Source organism: Mastigoproctus giganteus, chromosome 2 (assembly GCF_048544385.1).
Source record: "Mastigoproctus giganteus isolate SK-2022 chromosome 2, ASM4854438v1, whole genome shotgun sequence".
Classification (NCBI taxonomy): Eukaryota; Metazoa; Arthropoda; class Arachnida; order Uropygi; family Thelyphonidae; genus Mastigoproctus; species Mastigoproctus giganteus.
This window is the reverse complement of record NC_143576.1, coordinates 18,377,389-18,390,108: the sequence shown is the minus strand read 5'-3', so window position 1 is coordinate 18,390,108 and position 12,720 is coordinate 18,377,389. Positions and strand designations below refer to the sequence as shown.

The following is a 12,720-nucleotide window of genomic DNA, read 5'->3' as shown; positions in this document are numbered from 1 at the left end:
ATGGTGCAACACTGGCGGCCATCCACATAGCCGTGTATTGTTCTGGGGTAGCAGACACGATGATTAATGGAAGAGAAAAGAGAGCCCAGCAGCAGCAGAACCGAAAACAGAAAGAACTGCCAGCTTGGGAAAGAAGAATTCAGTAGAAAATAGAAGAATTAATAGACAAGATAGGCCAATTGACCCAGTATCAACGGGGCAATAGGAGTAAGAAATTAATTGGAAAAGTGAAGAGCATCCTCAAGAGAGACAGCATCCACATCAGACATGAGACAAAAAAAATCAGAGAATAGGAGAGTACTTGGACACACTTCCACTCAGCAAGAGACTACACCAATACAAAGAGAGAGCTCTCGGGGAAAAATAAACAATAGAATCTTCAAAAAGGACCAAAGAGACTTCTACAGGAGTCGTGGAGAAGTTGGGAAAGAAGAGAATAGACCACCTGAGCAGAAGACGATTGAGGAGTTCTGGAGAAGCATATGGAGCAGGGAAGTAAGAAATAACAGCCGAGCGCCCTGGACAAAACTAGAATGCAAGAAAATCAAGGACGTACAAGAAATGAGCAGGTGGAAGATTCGGGAAGAAGAAGTAAAACAGACGATCAAGAACTCTCACAACTGGTGAACTCCAGGAATAGATAATGTCCACACCTACTGGTACAAGAAGCTCACTTGAACACACAAGTACCTGGCAGAGCAGTTCACCCAAATCATAAGGCACCCAGACAATCCTGAAGTTTCTCACTCAAGGAATCACATATATGAAGCATAAAGACAAAGATACAAGAAATCCGGCAAAATATAGGCCAACCACCTGCCTCTCAACAATGTACACAATCCTGACCAGTTATGTAACCAGGAAGATATTAGACCACTTGGAGAACCAGAACATAATGGCCGAACAGCAGAAATGATGCAGGCGGCTGAGCAAAGGATGCAAGGAGCAATTAACCATAGATTCTATGGTTATGGAGTAAGCCTACAAGAAGCGCCGCACAAGTACACAGCCTACATCGATTACTGCATGGCCTTCAGTTCGGGGCCTCATAGCTGGCTAATAGAGGTGCTGAACATCTACAAAATCAATCCGAGAGTGCAAACTTCCTAGGAGAAATGATGGTGAAATGGAGTACCACCATTATGGTCGAAAACATCACAATCAGGCCAATTCCCATGAGGAGAGGAATCTTTCAGTGAGAATGTGGTTCTGTCTAGCACTTAACCCGCTATCCACCATGCTCAACAGTTACAAGTACAGATATAACCTCAAAGAAGGAAGGAAGGAAGAACCTGTACACCCTCATCCACCTGATGTACATGGATGACATCAAGCTCTATGCGGGAACAGAAAAACACCTCCAGCGATTACTCCAGATCACCGACGAATTCAGCAATTAGGATGGAATCTGGTCTAGACAAATGGAAGATCCAAGGATTGCACCAGAGAAAATTAGTCAACTGAAACTACAAGCTGCAGAGTGGTAAAGAGATAGAAGCCATGGCAGAGGGAGAGGCCTACAAATATTTGGGGATGATGCAGGCTCGGCAGTTACAGCACAAGGAAATTAAGGTCTGCCTGAACGAACGATACCATCAGAGACTCAGAAGCCTGCTGAAAGTAAAGCTGAATGGAGGGAACACTTAAAGCCATAAGCACCTATCTATGCAGTCCCCAGTGCTAACGCCCCAGTGCTACCCCCTTCTTGGTCATAGATTGGACTAACAATGAGCTGGAGGATATCGTGAGAAAGACAAGGACAATGATGACCAAGAGCCACCAACACCACCCGAAATCTGCCGTGGAGAGACTGACAATTGCCCGGGAAGGAGGAGGAAGGGGCCTAATAGAACTCATTGAGCAACAGAAGACAGCAATCGTTAACCTGAAGGATTACTTCCAGAAACACACAGCAGCAATTCAGCAGGCCATAAGAAAGCTAGACAAGTGGTATACCCCACTCAACCTAAGTGAGGAGTCATCCTACAACCAGGGAGCACAAACAAAGCTATAAAGATGGGCAGAGAAGACACTTTATGGCAGACACTACAATGATCTCCATCAAGATCACATAGATAAAATCGCTTCCGATGCATGGCTCAGAGGGGATACTCTTCCCTGAGACTGAAAGATTCATGCTCGCCATCCAAGAGCAGGTAATCAACACCAGGAACTATAGAAAATACATTGACAAGGAGCCTAGAGTGTTCGATGACATATGTCGACGATGCCACCAGGACCTCAGAAACAATCTAACACGTCACCGTGGGGATGCAAGGTGATCACCCAGACTGAGTACATGCATAGACACGACCAAGTAGCCAGGAAAATACATCAGAAACTAGCCAAGAAATACCAGTTGATCGCAGAAAGTACCGTACTACAAGTACGAACCCCAGGTAGTACTAGAGACCCCAACCCACAAGCTGTACTGTGTCCTATCCGTTATTATGGCACAGTCCCGTGCCATAATAATGGATAGGACAAAAACACACAACTGACCAGACATAATCCTTGTCGACAAGAAGGAAAATGCTACCTATCTAACTGACAAAGCAGTACCCTACACTGGCAACTTGCAGAAAACCTATGGGGAAAAAAATCAAGAAGTACACAAACCTAAAAAAGGAGATCAAAGAGATATGACATAAGCAACAAGTTATGACCATCCTGATCATCGTGTTAACCACAGGTATGGTGCCAAAGACCCTACATAATAGCCTAGCCTAGCAGCAATAGGTGTCCCAGCAAATGCCTACAAGGAACTCCAGAAAGATGCAATCCTGAACACCTGTAGGATATTCAGAGAGCTTCTCGACCAACAGTAACACTAGACATAACAACAACTACCCTGTGTACTTGGTAGCAATGCCCATAGTGAGGTGGAACCCCCAATCAGGGAGAAATAATATAAGAGAAATAATAATAATAAGATGAAGAAGAAGATGCCAATGCATGAAATGGAGTATTGAAATGAATACGTACATCATGAGAGTATACTATAAAATAACAAGGCTAGAGGCCAATATGACAATGTACAGGTCACAACTACATACCAAGTGGTTGGAACGATTCCGGGATATTCAGGTCACTGAACAGGGATTAGTGAACCAAAGAATGACCATCGTCACGAAGAACCTAAGAGCTCCTGCCACCTTGGAAAAAATCAAGCAGGATATGAGTGATCAACTACAAAGAACAAAAAATATGGTCAATATGGAACCAGAGGAGGAAGAACAAGAAGAAATACTACCCAGAGTAGCTGAAGTGAAAAGAGACAAAGCCATGATATCCAGAATAAAAGACAAGTGGAAGAAGACCCTAACAGAATTCAGAGGAATGCACTCCACATGATACCTGAGCAGAGGCCAAATAAAATCCTGTGGAGAGAGTAACAGACCACCTCAATCAGCATATAATACCACATTACTTTGATAACAATAGTGCAATGCTGGTGGCTATGCACACAGCCGTATATTGTGCTGCCATAGCAGCCACTAGGATTAATGAAAAAGAAACAAGAGACCAGCAGAAGAAGAAGAACCGGAAACAGAAGGAACTCCAAGCTTGGGAAAGAAGACTTCAGCAGAATATAGAAGAATTAATTGCCAAGATAGGTCAGTTTACCCAGTACCCACAGGGTAATAGAAGTAAGAAATTGATTGTAAGGTGAATAGCATCCTCAAGAGGGACAGCATCCACAGGAAACCTGAGACCAGAAAACAGAGAATAAGAGAATACTTGGACACACACTAATGCAGAACCTCCTCACACTCAGCAAGAGACTAGCCAATACAAAGAGAGCTCCCAAGAGGAAAATAAACAACCAAATCTTTGATGAGGACCAAAGAGCCTTCTGTATGAAACTGAGAGAAAATGAGAAAGCAGGAAACTGATAATCCAAGAAGAAGAAGACGATCGAAGAGTTCTGGGGAAATATCTGGAGCAGTGAAGTAAGACATAACAGCCGAGCCCCCTGGATAGAAGTAGAACGGAAGAAAAGGACATACAAGAGATGAGAGAGAGTGGGAGATTCGAGAAGTAAAACAGTCAATCAGGAACACCTACAACTGGCGAACCCTATGAATTGATAACATCCACAACTACTGGTACAAGAAGCTCACCTGCACACACACACAAGCACCTAGCAGAGCAGTTCACTCGAATGATAAGACATCCGGAGACAATCCCGAAGTTTCTCACAGAAGGAGTCACATATCTGAAGCCTAAAGATAAAGATACAAGAAACCTGGTGAAATACAGGCCAATCACCTGCCTCCCAACGATGTACAAGGTCCTGACCAGCTGCATACCGAAGAAGATATCAGACCACTTAGAGAGTCAGAACATAATGGCCAAAACGCAAAAAGGATGCAAACGGAGGAGCAAATGATGCAAAGAACAATTAACCATAGATGCTGCAGTTATGGAGCAAGCCTTCAAGAAGCGCTGCAACCTATACATGGCTTACATCGATTACTGCAAGGCCTTCAACTCCGTTACTCATAGCTGGCTAACAGAGACCCCAAAGATGCAAAGAGATATGACAATCCAATAGTGACAACCTTCCTAGGAGCAACAATGGTGAAATGGAGTACCAACACTAAGGTTGAGAACATCACAACCAGGCCAATCCCCATCAGAACAGGAATCTTTCAGGCAGATGTTCTGAGCCGACTGTGGTCCTGTCTAGCACTCAACCCCCTATCCACCAGGTTTAACAGCAGCAAGGACATCAGGATGGAATTTGGTCTAGACAAATACAAGACCCACACGTTGCACCAGCGAAAATTAGTTTGCAAAAACTACCTGTTGCTGGCTGGTAAAGAGATCGAAGCTATGACAAGAAGCAGAGACCTACAAATACCTAGGGATGATGCATGCTCAGCAGTTAGAGCACAAGGAAATCAAGAAGTGCCTGACCGAAAAATATCGTCAGAGTCTCAGAAGCCTGCTGAAAGAAAAACTGAACAGAGGGGGACACAGTTAAAGCCATAAACACCTATGCAGCTCTAGTACTAACATACTCCTTTGGGGTCGTAGATTGGACTAACACCGAGCTAGAGGATATCGTGCATAAGACAAGGACAATGGTGACCAAGAGCTGTCAACACCACTTGAAGTCAGCAGTGGAGAGTAACAATGGCTTGGAAAGAGCGAGGAAGGGGCCTGATAGACCTGATAGAGTAACATAAATCAGCAATAGTTAATTTGAAGGATTATTTTGAGAACAACACAGCACCATTCCACCAGGCCATAAGGAAGATAGATAAGTGGTATACCTCACTCAACCTAAGTGAGGAGCCCCCTCCCAAAAGGAAATGAAGCTAGAAAAAGGGCAAAGAAGACACTCCATGGCAGACACTACAATGACCTCCATCAAGATCACATCAATAACTTTGCTTCCAATGCATGGCTCACAAACGGGATGCTCTTCCCCAAGACTGAAGGATTCATGCTGGCCATCCAAGACCAGGCAATGGACACCAGAAACTATAGAAAATACATCGCAAAGGAGCCCAGAATGTCAGATGATACATGTCGATGATGAGACCTAGCCTCAGAAACGATCCAACACAACACATCACAGGGGATGCAAGGTGATCACCCAGACTGAGTACACTCATAGACATGACCAGTTAGCCAGAATAACACATCAGACGCTAGCGAGGAAATACCAGTTGACCAAAGAAAGTGTACCATGCTACAAGTACGAACCCCAGGCAGTACTAGAGACCTAAACCCACAAGCTGTACTGGGACCGTGCCATAATAACGGATAAGACCATCCTGCACAACAGACCGGACATAACCCTTGTGGACAAGATGCAAAAGGCTACCTACCTGATTGACGTAGCGGTGCCCAACACCAGCAATGTCCAGAAAACCCATGAGGAAAAAATTAGGAAGTACATGAACCTGAGACACGAGGTCAAGGAGATGTGGCATATGCAAAAAGTAACTACCATCCCGATCATCATGTCGACCACCGATATAGTGCCAAAGGCCCTACATAGCAGACTAGCAGCAATAGGTCTCCCAGATAACACCTACAGGGAACTCCAGAAAGCTACAATCTTGAACACCTGTAAGATAGTCAGAGAATTCCTCAAACCAACAGTAACAGCAGACATTACAACCACCCTGTGTACTTAGTAGCAGTTCCCGTCACGGAGTGGGATCCTCCAATCAGGGAGAAATAATATAAGAGCAACAATAATAATAATAATAATATTCCAAGTTAAACTTAGAAAGGTCAAAATTTTTCCCATTAAGAAAAATGCAGTTTATTGGGAAAATTTTAAATTTAGAAATTGGAAAATATAAATGTTAATACTTAGTCTAACATGAAATTCAAAATTTCAGTCAAAATATGACTAAATAAATGTGGTTCAAACAGCAAGCAGCCTAAACATACAGGTAAGCAAGATAGACCACGGTACCTTTTAACTGAATAATTAATTTCGGTTCCATTTTCCTAGCTGGACTGAGAATGGAATATTTAGATTTTGCAGTGAACTGTGAATTGTCTTTTAACATAATCTTACCTTTTTTTTTTTTTTTTCATCTCTTAAAAATCAATGAATAGCCTTGTAAGACTATTCATAGTCACAGATGATGCAGCCCCAACAGTCGGATTAACTCTGAATTAGGAAGGCTCATGGAGATATGGGTAAAACAACTGAACACCAGCAGCCTTCGGACCTGATGATTGCTGATTTTTAGATTTTATCTGGTTTTAGCATAAAAATCTAAACAAACATGAATTTCCAAATTAAATGTCAAAATCTGAGTACAGTCAGTCCTCGTATAGCACGATGGTTGTGTTCCTAGAAACCCTCGTGCAATGCAAAATCGTGCAATATAAACAACAGGCCCTATGGGAAAAATAGGGTTAGGTGCCAACCACCCAAGATTGAACACACACATTTGTAACCAAAACATTACCAAACACAATAAATAATCTAATAAAATATGTAAGTATTTTATTACGACTATTACGTAATAAAATATTGCTAGTGCTTTTGCTTCTATTGTAAGCAAATTTGTTTTTTGTTTGATTTTCTATCCAAACAGATGACAGCCGTTCCTTCTCTTCCAATTCTTTGTGTCTTAATCTAATGGATTTTAATTACACTTTGAGTTGTTCTGCTATGAAAGTTGTTTTTATTTTCTCTGCATTCTTTGTAATTCTCGGTGTTGTCTCATTTAGGTCTATAGCACGTGCAATATCGCATGGCCTTTCATTTCGCTCAAAGCGTTTCACAATTTCATATTTCTTCTCTATTGACAGAGGTGGACTGACCATAAGCCCACCTCTGTCAATAGAAGTGGACTGGCCATAAGCCTTACCAGGGAAACCCCGGTGGGCCGGAGTCCGGTGTGAGTTTGGCCATAAATGCTAGTATAAGGCAACTACAAATTTTCCCGGGTAAGAATTTTTGATCCAGTCCGCCTCTGTTTATCGATATTGCCTTTCTTTTTCTCTCTGAATCTGCAGTGTCTTCACCAGGACGCTTCCTTTTCACACCTTTTTAAGTATTTTACTCATTTTTAGGGAATAAAGCACAATTACAAAACGAGGAGGCACGCTTGATACACATAAACAAAGCTGCGCATGTGTAGCAACTGAACAAACAACACTGTAAAGGGAGAGACACACTAACACCTCACTAGCTCACATTTCTAGGGGTTACTACCATAAAACAATAAAAACAATTTCCAGTTGCGTTTCTGCTAGTGGAATCTGTTATAAACTGGTAGTAAACTTGATCTAATTGCATTTTTAGATTTTACGATTATACTGATAGCTGGAATTGTGTTGATTTTTACATTATTATGGTGAAATGTGTTTCCCCTTCACTGATATAAAAAACAAATACATTTTCAAAATCTTCTCTTCATTCCTATCGTGTTGCGTTCAGTTGGGGTGATTCTGTGTTAGGTTCTTGTAAACACAAAGGCAAATCGTGCATTAGCGAATTCGGTTCGTGTTATATAAGATATCGTTCCCCTATTTATAAATCGTGTGCGATTGAATTCGCACACGATTTATAAATATAATTATGTAGTGTAAACATGTGTTATACGAGGACTGACTGTATCTCATTAAAAATGAAAACATTAGAACAGAAAATGCATTAACAGCATTAGCAGAGGCATATGATTCCAGAAAGCAAGCTTATTACAGCATCAGTCAAAAAAAAAACCCCTTCCCATTTACTCCAAAACTTTGCCTAGTTCCGCCTTGAATTTATTCAAGCTATCACCTTCCACAACGACAGATGGAAGTTTGTTCCAGCAATCAACTACTCGCTGTCTAAAGGCAACTTTCCAGACCTGTTCTACAATTGTCTTTCCTCAATTTGAATTTATGCTCCCTCAGGTTCGTAATCTGAACAAGAGGAGGAATTCCATCAGCATTGAGCCTGCTCAAACCATTCAGGGCCTTATACAGATCAGATCATCTGTAGCTTGCTCATTCAGAGATAAATTTGTCAATTTATATCTGTGATTAACTTATTTTAATAATTTTATTATATTTTGTTCCTGTTTATTCTTTTATCTCCTTTGGCTATTGGTGAAAATTTGGTAATGAAAAGCCCATAATTTAAAAACCCATGTTCAATTAAATTTTCCAGTGATTACCAACAAATTTGCTTAAATAATTACAACTTTAAAAAATAAATAAAATCAAGTCTCCTGTTGATTACGATTTGTCATATGATAACTACATTCCGCCTATGTTTCTCAGTTGCAGGATTCTCATTCCCATATTTTTACTAACAATATATTCTTCAAGCAGGCAGGGTTTTTTTGGGGAATTGCACAGGAATGTTGTCCAAAACCTCAGTTAGGTGACAGCAGTATAGCAAAATACACACAATATGTCAATAAAATTTATCTTTAAATAATAAAATACTGTTATGCAGCTCCATTATTACACAATTTATAAGTTAGTAAATTAATGCAATGAGTGGTTTGATTATTGCCTTTTATTAGCATCTACGCCACAAAAAACAATATCAAATTTCCATAAAGCAAGAAAGTGGCTCCGTGTTTGGCTGCTTCATTATTAAATGTAAATGCAGTGGGTACATGGCAATATAATGGATAACAGTATAAAATGGTTATTATCTTTTAGTATTAGAATAATTTTGCTGTAGTGGGGGGTTACCGAGAGCTTAATTATTCATATTTTCTTGATCACCAAAATAAGTGACCGTCCAATTCCACTTTGAACTTAACCAAACTTTTAACTAAATGGTGTAAAGAAGCAGACTTGCCAAAAAAAAAAAAAAAAATTATATTTTCCCAATCACCAAAAAGTGACTATCTGGGTCTACTTTAATTGTTGTTGTTATGATTGTTATTTGGAGAATTAGCAACTAAGGCCATATTGCTCTGGGGATATGCGATGGTCATTCCCTGACCTTTCCACATCCTCCGTATTTGGTGGTCACGGGCTCGAACCCCAGTCTAATCAAGAAGCGTGTACTACGCACTGCTGCTCCTGCCCATGGGGGCACCATCTACTTTAAACTTAATTAACTAAACTTTCTACCTCAGCCACATTGATAGGTACTTTATTCCAATGATGTACCATACGCTGCCCCACTTTATAATTTCAATATGATTTTTTCAAATGCTCTCTATTTATACCATTTATATAATAAATAAAGAAATAAAAATACTCTAAATAGTTTCTACAACACTTACGCATCACTGTGTGTGGTAAATACCCTATCACGTATGGATTCGACTGCCATCCATTTTATAGGCAATGGTCCCTAAAATAAAAACAAACATTTTTATATGGATAACATATAAAATTCTGAAACTGAAAGGAACTAAACATATAATATTAATTTATTTCATTTATGTTTGCATATCATAATAACTATTTTATTAGAATTTCAAGCAATTTTAGGGCAAATGCTTAAAGCTATAAAAAAACACCACGTATATAACTATCACAGAGTTAGTATATAACTATCACAGAGTTAGTGCTTCAGAGACTATATCTAGCTATAATGAAAGCATAGCATGCATCATAAAACAGCAGTATTAAGTAGCATCCCATATTGTGAATCCCTTCACAATGAATTACCCTACTCATACACTTCAAATAAGCATCATTTCTTCAGAAGAGAAATATTTTATTAGTTATTTTCATTTGAGTGCCACCATGCAGGGGGCACTGTTTTGGAGACTGTTGTTTCTCGTGATTGGTGGGAAGGTATGTACCCTAAGCATAGGAGGTGAAAACCTAGTTGTAACTTGATTAAACAATATAACAGATGCTAAAAAGTGCAGCTTAAATTTTAAAGCAAAAGGTTAATGCACAGCATCAGAGTACACTGAATGACCATTCAAACAGTACACTTACCTAATTACTGAGTTTGTACTCCCCTTCCTCTTTAGCCTTTACAACTGCCTGAATTTGTCATGGCATTAACTCAATAAGGTGTTGTAAATATGCCAAAGGATGCTGGTCCATGTCAACCCTGTTGCTTCCTACAACTTTGCAAGCTGTGGAAGCAATTGGGTTGACATGGCCCATCATCCTCTACTTCAAGGAGTTTGTTCCACATACATTGAGAATGGTAGGACAGTTTCTGGGAAAGCCATCACAGTAGGCTGAATTCACTTGAAACCTTCTGGAACAAGTTCTGTACAATTCTGCCTTTGTGACATGATACATTATCCCGCAAGGAGGAGCCATTCACAGATGGGTACACTGCAGTTATAAAGGGATGCACCTGGTTGGAAACAATTTACAGGTAATCTGTAGCATCCAAATGTTGCTCCACTAGTATCAAGAGAGGCAAAATGTGCTCCACAAAAAAAACTCCCAGCACCATTATACTGTCACCACTAGTACTACTGAAACCTGGCAGGATAGATCCATGGGCACATGGAACTATTCTGCCAGGTGTTTTTAAAGTGTCTGCAGAATTGCAGCCACTTATAAATTTAACCCTAACAACTTGCAACTTTTTGTTGCAAGTTGTTAGGGTTAAATTGTACTTCCCTGCATGTCAATGCTGTAAGTGCACGAGTGTGGCAACACTCGTGCGCTTACTGCAGAGAGGTACAGCTCAATGTTATTGTCGGGAAAGAATTCACAATATGAGATATTGAATAGCTTTGTTTGCTTTCATTATAGATTCATACAATCTAATGCTGTGCATTAACTGTATGATATTTAGAGATTCCGATAATTATTGCTTATGGATTTTAATGTAATCCAACATGATGTGAAGCACTGTTTAACTAAAGAAACTGTATTTGATTAACATGACTGATCTATTTTTTTGAGGAATTATTTGCTAAATGATTAGAACTAGACTAATGAAACCTGAAGTGAAATGATATGTTATAATATATAAGCAGCCAGCTAGCTTTTGTAAGAAAATCCATATATTTACATTAACTTTATTGTGAAAAAGTTAAAAAAAAAAAAAAAAAAATGCTGAACTGTAAATATTAAAATTTAATTTGGGAGACATAATTATGAAAAGGGAAGTTTTAAGAACATTAATATGATGGAATTTATGAAAAGGAATAAAGAAAAGGATTTCTGGCTCTCATATGGTACAAAATGTCACAATTTTCATTTCAAAATTGGATCAATCCATTATCCAAATGTCATTGGTAATAAAACATTATCAATGCAAAAATACAATTTGTAGCAAGGTTTGTGTGCATATGCAGTCATTTCTGAGGCTATATATCTCTTTGCTCAAACAGAGGATTTGAGTGAATAAAATAAACTCTTTATTTAGATCATGAGGGTTCAACTTCTGACAACAAAGAACTAAAATGTATCTTAGATACTCACTCAGTGGTGGCCATATTATGAAAATATTAAATTATTTAGTTATTTAATGAAAATATGCCTTTTTTTTTAAGGGTAATCCCAAACATGAAAGTCTGTTGGAACATATAGTAGTATAAGTAGTAGTAATGGCAAATGATGCAAGAAAGCAAGCTTATATAACATTAGCCATAAAAAACATACAACCTACACAGTTCACTCATCCATACCTTCCAAGAATTTGTTTAGTTCTTCCTTGAATTTATTCAACACATCCACTTCCACAATAACAGATGGTGCCTATTCTTAACAATCAACTGCCTGGTGGCTGAAGGCAAACTTAAGCACATCTATTTTTTTTATTATTATTATCATTAGTCATATGGTACAAGGAAGCCTGAGGCTTATACTGTGCCAGCCAAAAAAAAAAAAATTCCGAATTATCCCAAGAGAGAAAGAAGTAGAAGGGAATCACCAAGAAAAAGAAGAATGATGATATCCAGCTCAGGACACTGGGTGTGCCAAGCCCATCCATTCTTCCTCAACTTGAATTTATGCCTACTCATGTGTGTAGTATCAGCAAGTGGAAGAATGCCATTAACATTCAGCTTACTCAATCCATTAAAGGCCTTAAGCACCTCAATCATGTCTCCCTGCAGTTGCCTAGTTTTGAGATGCTGCAATTTGCAGAACTGAAGCCTCTCTCTCTAAGTAAGAGCACCATTTTATTCCCTTCACCAATCTGGTTGCTCTTCTCTGCAACTGTTAAAGCAGATCTATATCCTTCCTAAAGTGAGGTGACCAGACCTATATACAATACTCAAGATGCCTTATACAAAGGGATAATCATCCTTCTCAGAGAATTTTATTTCTAACTGCACAATTACCCCCAGGTCTTTT

General features: G+C 39.4%; 1 protein-coding gene across 1 annotated transcript in view; it reads right to left on the bottom strand.

The window, feature by feature from the left end:
• The window catches only part of LOC150089192 (vascular endothelial growth factor receptor 1-like), a 418,391-nt gene that overhangs the window by 43,291 nt on the left and 362,380 nt on the right, over positions 1-12,720 (bottom strand). The window contains exon 19 of the mRNA XM_090389759.1: positions 9,720-9,790. Within this exon, the coding sequence (XP_090245885.1) occupies positions 9,720-9,790 (71 nt within the window). The remainder of the gene's footprint in view (positions 1-9,719; positions 9,791-12,720) is intronic.